General features: G+C 54.8%; 1 protein-coding gene across 1 annotated transcript; it reads left to right on the top strand.

Moving 5' to 3' along the window:
- Positions 1-6,617: 6,617 nt before the first annotated feature.
- On the top strand, positions 6,618-7,642 carry LOC308057439 (olfactory receptor 14C36-like). The gene has a single exon (XM_080411543.1). The coding sequence runs from the start codon at positions 6,660-6,662 to the stop codon at positions 7,545-7,547; it is 888 nt and encodes a 295-aa protein (XP_080267669.1). The 5' UTR covers positions 6,618-6,659; the 3' UTR covers positions 7,548-7,642.
- The last annotated feature ends 2,231 nt before the right edge of the window (positions 7,643-9,873 follow it).

The raw sequence follows: 9,873 nt of genomic DNA on the forward strand, positions 1-9,873 counted from the left end.
AGGCAACGATGCCCCCGTGCCGTGAGGACATCATGTCTGGTCATGGCCCTCAGAGGCAGAGACAGCTGCCACAGCCAAGGGGACACAGACCTGGGTTCTACTGGTGCCTTCCAGCCTTGCCAGTGCCCTCTGCCCTCTTCACCATAGGCTGTCCTGCATGGTTGGAGCCCTGCCCCTGTTTCCCTGCAGGCTGTAGGCACCATCTCGCTGCCCTGCCTTGCTCTCACCCCAACATTGCCATACCTTCGCTGAGGTACCTCCACTCTCACCGGCTGTTCCTTGAAGCACAAACCATGGGCTGATCCAGGCTCCCTCTGGCTGAGCCCTCGCACCGCAGCAGGACCCCTGGAGTGACAGTTCTTCCTGCTGAGGTCCAGTCTCTGCTTTCCTAGTTGAAACTTGGTGACATTTTTTCCTCTCTCCTGCTGTTTTCCCCTGCCCAGGAAAGGTTTACCATCTCAGAAAATACCCTTCCAGCAGGGAATGCAGCCAGGAAGCCTTTTCTTATGCTCTGCTCTCTCACCAGAGAGAAGGAATACTCACATGGTCTCCCAAACCACGGAACTGCTGCTGGCCTTTCAGCTTCTCCCAGGGACATGACCAAGCCATGTGCCTGCTGCTGTCCTGTCATGTCCCCAGGCAAAAACAACCTCTGTCCCAGCCCTTCTCCTGGATGGGGCCTATGGGGTCCCTTGGCAGAGGGACTGTCCCAGCCACGTTCCTGATGCTGGCCTGTCACCTCCAGAGGCAGAACTGACCTCACAGGCCCCTCGCAGCCAGGCACGTCCTCCTGCATGAGGAGTTCCTGAGACCGTTTTTCCCTCCCAATGCCACACCCCTCCATCACCCTCATTCTGGCCCAGGTCCTGACCACAGAAAAGCATGCTTGTTTCATCAGATTTGTCAAATATCTTTCCCACAAGCCATTTCCCACAAGCTCATCTTCAGCTGAGCCGCTCTACTTGTGTTGACACATTTCATATATGCCTTTATAGCTCTATGGTGTTTTTTCAGGTTGGACTGACCTCTGGAGGTCATCAAGTCCACCCCTCCAGCTGAGGCAGGGTCACCTAAACCAACTTTCTCAGCAACTTGTCTACGTAGGCTTGCAATATCATAGAAGCACAGAAACAGAGAATCATTTAGCTTGGAAAAGACCTTAAAGATCATCAAATCCAAATGTAAACTCAGGACGGCCAATTCCATCACTAAATCATGCCATGAAGAATTGCATCTACCTCTATTGAAACACCTCCAGGGCTGGTGATTCCACCAGCTCCCTGGTTCCAATGCTTGAGCACCTTTGCAGTGAAGATGTTTTTCCTCATATCCAATCTGAACCTCTCCTGGTGTAACTTGAGGCTCTTGCCTCTTGTCCTGTCACTTGTTATCTGGCAGAAGACTCCTACCCACCCCATCTACAACCTCCTTTCAGGTACTTCTAGGGAGCAGTAAGATCCCCCCTGAGCCTCCTACTACCCACACTAAACAACTCAAGTCCCCTCAGTCACTCTTCATCCAAGCAGGGATCCAGACCCTTCACCAGTTGTGTTGCCCTTCTCTGGAAATGCTCCAGGACCTCGACGTTTCTCTTGAAGTGAGGAGCCCAAAACAGAAACACGTTGTTTGAGGTTTGACTTCAGCAGTGCCGAGTACAGGGGGTCCATCACTGCCCTGCTCCTGAAGGCCACGCTCTTTCTGATACCGGACAGGATGCTATTGGCCTTCTTGGCCACCCGGGCACACTGATGGCTCATGCTCAACCGTCTGTCAATCCTCACCCTCAGGGTGCTTCCCCAGCAGGCAGCCTTCCAGCCACTCTGGCCCAAGCCTGTAGCCTTGTGTGGGGCTGTTGTGACCCAAGTAAGAACTGGCACTTCTCCTGGTTGAACCTCATACAATTGGACTCACTTGAAAAGTCCAACCTGTCCAGATTCTTCTGTAGAGCCTTCCTGCCCTCAAGGACATCAGCACTGCCACCCAACTTGATGTTGTACAAAAAATCACTGTGGGTGCACTCAATCCCCTTGTCTGGGTCACTGATGAAGTTCTGAAACAGGACTGGCCCCAGCACTGAGCCCTGGGGAACACCACTCCTTATGGGCCATTGTCACCTGGATGTCACTCCATTTACTACCCCTCTTGGGGCTTGGCTGTCCAGCCAGCTCTAACCCAGCACGGAGAACACCACTGGAAGCCATGAGCAGCCAGTTTCTCCAGGAGAATGCAGTGGGAGGTGGAGCCAAAAGGCTTTCCTAAGGTCCAGGTAGACAGCATGCACAGCCTTTCCCTCATCCACTGGGCAGGTCACCTTGTCCCAGCAGGAGATCACGTTCATCAGGCAGGAACTGCCTTTCATAAACCCATGCAGGCTGGTCCTGACCTCCTGGTATTCCTGCGGCTCCTGTGCGATGGCGCTCAGGATGATCAGCTCCACAACCTTCCCTGGCACTAAGATCAGGTTGACAGGCCTGTAGTTATCCTGATCCTCCCTCCTACCCTTCTTGTAGGTGGGCACCACTTGACTAACATTCAGCCGTCTTGGGCCTCCCCAGTTAGCCAGCACTGTTGAAAGTCATCGCTGTGCTGAGGCAATAGAGAAACAGACCAATGATTTTCAAAGTGTCCCTGCATCACGGGATGTCCATGGTCAAGGACACAATCAAATTATATTTGTTGTTACATGTCTGAGCTTGGCCCAGGTGACATAGGTGTGGTTCAGGGTAACTGTGCTCTGAAATAACCTAAATCAGGGAGAGGAAGGGATAAAGTCTTATTTAAGCAGCGTGAGGAAGCCTTAGGATCAATAACCTGACATCTTCTTGGGGAATTTAGAGATCCTGTGGGTTGACGTGGCAGGGATTTGGGAGTGGTTTGGAGGTGTTTGTAGGGCTGGCAGAGGTGAGGAGAGACCAAGAGCTGACTCCATGGCCATAACAGCCACTTTCATTTGACTCCAAAATGGACCAGCCCCTGCCCAACCCTGAGCCAATAAGCAATTCTAGTGGCACCTCTGTGATCCCCTATGGCAGAAAGGACCAAACACAACGGGAGAGGAGTGAGAATTATGTGAGAGAACAACCCTATAGACATCAAGGTGAGAGAAGAAGGAGGGGAGCAGCGAGACAGAGGCTTGGTGGGATCCTGCAAGCCAGTGGTCAAGTAACCACCCGCCGACAGTCACAGGGCAGCACAGTGACAATGCTCCTTTAGGTGTCTGCAGGTTCTTTGCATCGGCATTCTAGCACAGCTGCCAGATGGGCCAGCAGCTGTGATGCTCCCCTGGATCTGAAACCCTGCATCATTCGTGTCCACCTTGGTTCTAGGAGCAAAGAAATGGTGGAGTCTCATCTCCCAGGGGGAGTGAGGCAGGAGAGCAGCAGAGTGCAGGCCCCAGGTCACACACTGGCAGGCTGTGGCCTGTGCAGAAGGAGGGAACGCTCCTTCGGGTGCCCTGGAATTGCCCCACAAGCATAAACTCCATTTTCAATGTTGGACCTGTTGGAGGCTGCTGTCCTTGCCGAGCAGCTGTGCTGAGCTCTGCCACCTGCCTTGGCACTTGGTTCCCTCAGTGTCACAGCTCTGTCTGCAACAGGACGGGCTCCAGCTGCCTCTGCGTGGGCCCCTGGCTGAGGACACTGCTGCACATCTGGGCTGAAGCTCCCCAGCTGTGGCACCAGCCCAGCTCTGCCTGGCCACAGGGCAACCTGGTACCAAGTGTCCCCGAGCCCGTGGGTGCAAAGGCTTTGCTTCAGAGCAGAGACGTGGCCTGGGCAAAGGAGAGCTGAGTCTTGAGCCCTCGGACTGTGCAATGAAGTGCTGCAATGGGCTCTGCAGGGCTTACTGAAGCACTGAGGACATCCTCCCTGCCCTGCCTGCAGAACCACCAGACACACACGTACACACACGCTCCGTTAGGAGTACTTGGATCCTTTGCTGCAGTCTTCCTGGTGTCCTGTCTAGTAATGGGTTAACAGAAGTTGATGCTCATGCAGAAAACTTTTTCTAGTAAGGGAATTGCCAGTGCTGGAAATAAGTGTGTCCCCCCAGGTGAGGCAAGGCCCATGAGGGATTGCCTCATCCTGCTGCCCAGCAGGTTCCCCTGCAGCCCCAGGGACAGCTGGAGGGAGCCCAGAGGGGCAGAGGAGGGAGGCAGGGAGAGCTCAAAAGCAGACCTTGTTGGGAGGCTGCTGAGAGCTCCCTGCTGGAGAAATCTGCAGAGCCCTTGAGCCGGTAAGTGTGTGGCTGCAGGGCAATGCCTCTGCAGTTGCTAGCCGGGTCTGCAGCAGCTGGGCCCCCCCCAGCCTGTGGGACCGTGTGGGAGCCTTTTGCTGTGGAGGAGGCCAGTGTGCTGCAGAGCAGGGCTTCCCTGCTGCAGCGTGGGAGGGCCAGGGCATGTGGGCTGCCTTGTGCCAGGGCCGGCTGCAGGGCTGTGAAGGTGGCTGTGCAGGCAGGGGTGCCCAGGGCTGTCCTTGCCAGCAGGGTCCCTGCAGCCGCGGGGGCTGTGTGCTGGGGCAGGGGCTCTGCCGCCTGCCAGGGGCAGCTCTCAGCCTGCTGCGGGGCTCCCCACAGCTCTGGGGGCGTATGGACTGAGCCCCGAGAGGGAAGGATCTCTCTGCTGTTGAGAGTGTGCTGCATGGCTGAGCGCTGCTTACAAGGATAGGTTACCCTCAGAATATGTCTGCATGAGACTTTTCGTATTGAAGGTCAGCGCAGGGATTGCTATGATAAATCCAGGGCTCTCCTCAATCTGTGTTTTCAGCTTTCTGTTGTTGGGGGCAGGAGAGGGAAGGCAGAAATGTTAATGGAGATCTCGAGTTTGAAGATGTCCCTGAGACTGCCAGCTGTAACTCTGAGTGATGAGGAGGTCTGCCAGGAGCCTCCTGAAGTGCCCTCAGCCACTCCTCCGCCTATGAACAGCAGCAGCAGCACCTTTGCTGGAGCCATCAGGGTCGTTCTGAGCTGCCCTTTTCCCCCTGCGGACAGGACCCTGCGCCCAGCCAGTGCCCTGCAGAGAGGCACGTTTGTGCGGGGCCAGTGCACAGAGGCAGAGATGTGGTCTGTGAGCACTGACAGGGAAAGACCTGGCACAGGGAGATACCTCCCACAAGGAAAATCTCCTGACATCCAGGATATTGCAAGGACTGGTAGGAAACTTCAGACAGAATTGTTGTTGAAAGCAGAATCAGAAAGCTCTCTCTGACCATGTGCAGTGCAGACCCCTTTCTCTGAGGCATCCCCCTGGCTGCTCTCCCCCCAGCAAAGCCTCTGCCCTCAGGGCTGGGGGTCCCGAGGTGTGAGCCACCCCCCCTGCAGCCAGAGCTCCAGCAGAGCCGCGGTGCAGCTCTGCAGCCACGTGCCCCGGTCCTTCTGCAGAGCACAGGGGCTGAGAGCAGCTGCCCGGCAATGTTGGTGTGTGGGAGGTGGCGAGCAGAGCTGGGCAAGGGCAACGCTGCCCTCAGTGCCTGGCACGCTCGCCCTGAACACTCTTACCTAGACCATCAGTGCAATTTTACTTCTTTCTCTGCCTTTTGGGGTTAGTTTTATTCTCTTGCTCTTGCTGCCAGGCTCTCTGGGGATGGGTGTTTCAGCTGCAGAGTCACACTCTGACCTTGTGGGTCCTCTCCTGCAGGTGTGTCCATGGGAACAAGTGTCCCAGCTTTCCTCTCACCTGTGGGCCTGTGGGCAATGCTCTGTGTGGGGCTGGTTCTCCCTGAACCTGATGCTCTTGTTAGGGCACTTGGCTACCTCCTTGAAGTTCCCTTCCGAGCAGTGAGTTGCCCTCCAGAATGGAAACCTGTCCCCTCGCACCCATTAGTGATCTGAAAGCCCCACGTAGAGGCGTAGAGTTTCTGTGATGGAGAAAACGCTGTTGGGGTGGGTGAAATGAGCTGTGTATCCTTTGCTGTGGGTGGGATGCTGAGTTCTGATGAAAGCCTACAACCTTTACTGGTCTGTGGTGGGTCAGTCTGTTCTCAGCAGTGCCTTGTGGTATTTCAGGGCAACATGGGAGTGTGGCCACCATTCATCTCAGGAAGGTGCAAGCCCACAGAAACCGGGAACCAGATGGACAGACCACCTCCCCTCACTGTTCACTCACCCACAGGCAATCCTCTTGCCTCACAGACCTCACTCTGTTCCACCTGAGGGCAGCAAAAATGCTCTGCTTTTCTGACATCCGAGAATACGCAACAGGAGAGATGGGGGGAGCTGTGAAAAAAACTAAATCTCTCTTAAAATGCCTTCACCTTTCCCGTTCCTTAGCACTGGCGCTGCAGACGCTGACCAGCCCTTCTGCGTTGGCACTGGTTTCACAGGACAAAGTTAAACACCAGTACTGGTCCCTGCCCCCACCCACTGCTGCAGAGTGGGGCTGGCTGGTCAAGAGCCCGTGGGCAGATGCCCTGCTCTTCATCACCCACACGGCCAGCACCAAGCAGGGCTGCAGCCACACAGCTGCAGGAAGGTCTCCGAGAAAAGAGAGGGATGTCTGTGTGTGACGGGGGGGTGGTCTGTGGGAAATGGCTCTGATTTTGCTTGCAGAAGTCTCCCCTAAATTATCACTGTCTTTTTCTCCTGTGACAGGATCATATGCCCAGAGGCAGCATATACCCAACAGCAGCTCCATCACACAGTTCCTCCTCCTGGCATTTGCAGACATGCGGGAGCTGCAGCTCTTGCACTTCTGGCTCTCCCTGGGCATCTACCTGGCTGCCCTCATGGCCAACGGCCTCATCATCACCACTGTAGTGTGTGACCACCACCTGCACACCCCCATGTACTTCTTCCTCCTCAACCTCTCCCTCATCGACCTGGGCTCCATCTCCACTATTGTCCCCAAAGCCATGGCCAACTCCCTCTGGGACACCAGGGACATCTCCTACTCAGGATGTGCTGCACAGCTCTTCCTGATTGTCTTTTTCCTTTCAGCAGAGTATTTTCTCCTCACCGTCATGGCCTATGACCACTTTGTGGCCATCTGCCAGCCCCTGCACTACGGGACCCTGCTGGGCAGCAGAGCTTGTGTCCACGTGGCAGCAGCTGCCTGGGCCAGTGGGCTTCTCTATGCTGCGCTGCACACGGCCAATACACTGTCACTGCCGCTCTGCCAAGGCAATGCCCTGGGACAGTTCTTCTGTGAAATCCCACAGATCCTCAAGCTCTCCTGCTCACACACCTACCTCAGGGAAGTGGGGCTTCTTGTGGCTGGTGCCTCTTTATTCTTTGGCTGTTTTGTTTTCATTGTGCTGTCCTACGTGCAGATCTTCAGGACTGTGCTGAGGATCCCCTCTGAGCAGGGACGGCACAAAGCCTTTTCCACGTGCCTCCCTCACCTGGCCGTGGTCTCCCTCTTTCTCAGCACTGGCACATTTGCCCACCTGAAGCCCCCCTCCATCTCCTCCCCATCCCTGGACCTGGTGGTGTCAGTCCTGTACTTGGTGGTGCCTCCAGCACTGAACCCCCTCATCTACAGCATGAGGAACCAGGAGCTCAAGGGTGCAATGTGCAAACTGATAGCTGGATGTTCTTCTGAAGGAATAAAATGATGAATAGCGTTTATAATGTAATTCATCACAGACCCAGATTGTCTTCTGAATTTGTTGTAGTTGCTCATGGTATTTCAATTCTGATAAAGGTGTCGTCCCCATTCTATAATTCCTCTGATTTTCTTTTCTGAAAGTGCCCTGCTCTCTCTTCATCTAACAAAACCAAAGGGCCATTAAACCACTATGTTTTTCCTGGGATTCTTTCTTCCAAGGCCTTTCTGGAGCTGCAGGGACAGTTCCTGTATGCACAGATGGAGGGGAAAAGGTTCCTGGCATGGCAGAAGTACCAGGGAACACCAGCACATGGCTCTCCAGTGCTGTCCACCTTCCAGTTCCACACTCTCCTTCTGACCCCTTGCCTTGGTGTAAGGCCTGAGTACTCTGGCAGCTTGGTCACCGCCGTGCTGCGTGGCAGTCCTGTGAGCGCAGGCAGGGGCAGGCAACGGGCACTCTGTGACGGTGCTGGCCTCCATCAAATGTTCTGGATTTGTGGAGACCATCTGAATGCAGCACTGCAACGTGCTTCCTTGAACCGAGGTCCCCGTGCCCATTGCTCATGACGAGGGCCATCTCCGCGAGGTGCCGAGCAGGGCGCGACACCCCCGGGCTGAGGTGCTGCCAGCCTCTGGCAGGGGCAGCAGGAGGCCAGGCAGTCACTGTGCCCACTGCGGTGCTCTGCCTCCGCACGTGCCAGGGATGGGCCCGTGCCTCTGAGCACCCCTGTGTGCGTGAGGCTGGGGTTCAACCACGCCAGCAGTGCATGAGGCCAGCTGAGGTGGGGACACCTCCCAGGGCACCGCCGTTCCTGTGTGTGACTGCAGGAACAAAGGCCACTGTCCCAGGGAGATTCATCTCACCCGCCGTGGGCAGGCTCATTGCAAGTGCCTCTGTCTGATCACGGCACCCTTTCTGGATGGTGCCCTCAAATGTGTCCGAGCAATCAGGGAGGTTCTGGGGTCCTGGCAAAAGGCAGACATCCAGCCTTTGTTCAGGAAAAGCAAGAAGGACAATTGGGAGAAATACAGGCTGGTCATCCTCATCGTAGTGTCTGGGGAAATGCTTGTCACGTCGCTCCTGCCTGAGAACATGGCAGCACAGCATGGCAGACATCGGTACATGTGTGGCACGGGCAGGGTGAGAGAGAGGTGGGGAAGCCAGATGGGTGCCTGCAGCCTGCCGGGGAAAAGCAGCAGCCGTGGGACAGCGTAGGACAGCGTGAGATGGAAGGCAAAGGGCACGGGCAAAGGGCTGGAAGTCACCAAGAGAACCCAAGGGTTGTCCCCTTGCGTACGGCCATTGTCTCTGCCGTACAGAGTGCAGTTTATGGCACCTTCAGTGCCCTTGGCCATCTCTTCCACTCCTGTGGATCTCTTTATCACTGCCTTCCCCAATTCAGCAGCCCCTCGCCAAGGAATAAACCACCCAGCAGAAGAGTGAAACCCAGTGGGTCTCTCTGTAAGGGGTGGTTGATTCTGCGTGTATCTCCGCAAGTAAGTTGTTCACCACCGACTGTTGTCCAGTGTCTCAGTCAGTCATGTCAGGAAAAATCCCTCCCCGTGTACATCTACCCAACCATCTTGGTGGTAACGCTTTTTGTGCTGCACTGGCACATATCCAGCAACACCCAGTGCCCAGTGGAACGTTCCAGTACCTACTGCTAGTTAGTTCTGACAGCTTCATGAATTGCATTGAGCAATCACAATGTGGGTAGGGCCCCACAAAGAGCAGAGTTCCATTTTGGTGTGTCTTGGCTTCATTTTAGTAACACACTTCACACTGAGTGTGGATTCAGTATTGCCCAGGTCTGGAGGTCAGTCTCGTTCCAATGAGTGTATTTTGGTCTTAGCCACAAGTTATGCCCACTAGTCCCAAATGGGATGGGGATACCAGCTACAGGCATTCCTGCATGAGGACATTCAGGGAAAGGGGTACCTACCCAACAATCACTCTTCCTAACAACATTCATCGATCCTTCCACCATTTTCAAATGAGTATTCCATGTCCATGACTCCTCCTGGTCCCACCCAAGCTGAGGATTTAGCATACCACATCACAGGCCAAATTCTATACATCTGTAAAACATGTTTCAACATATATCTACAAAGGAGAGGCAAGTAGCAGACTCCAGCTTCCCTGTAGACAGCCCAGTCTTATCTGGGGTCGCATTTCAGTCATCCACTTATATGCTGTCTGGCAATAATGCAAGATCCTGAACCTAGAACTTCATGATTCTGGAGGTAGTTTCAAGCATAAAGGTTTTTTGTTGCTTGACAGTCCATTCTGGTGATGTGGCTGCTTAAACCCTGCTATGGCACGTCCATGGAGT

Source organism: Falco punctatus (genome assembly GCF_963210335.1).
Source record: "Falco punctatus genome assembly, contig: scaffold_30, whole genome shotgun sequence".
Lineage (NCBI taxonomy): Eukaryota > Metazoa > Chordata > Aves > Falconiformes > Falconidae > Falco > Falco punctatus.

What these genes read in the sequence shown, in the direction of transcription:
- LOC308057439 (XM_080411543.1), top strand. Translation starts at nt 6,660, where the DNA reads ATGCGGGAGCTGCAGCTCTTGCACTTCTGGCTCTCCCTGGGCATCTAC.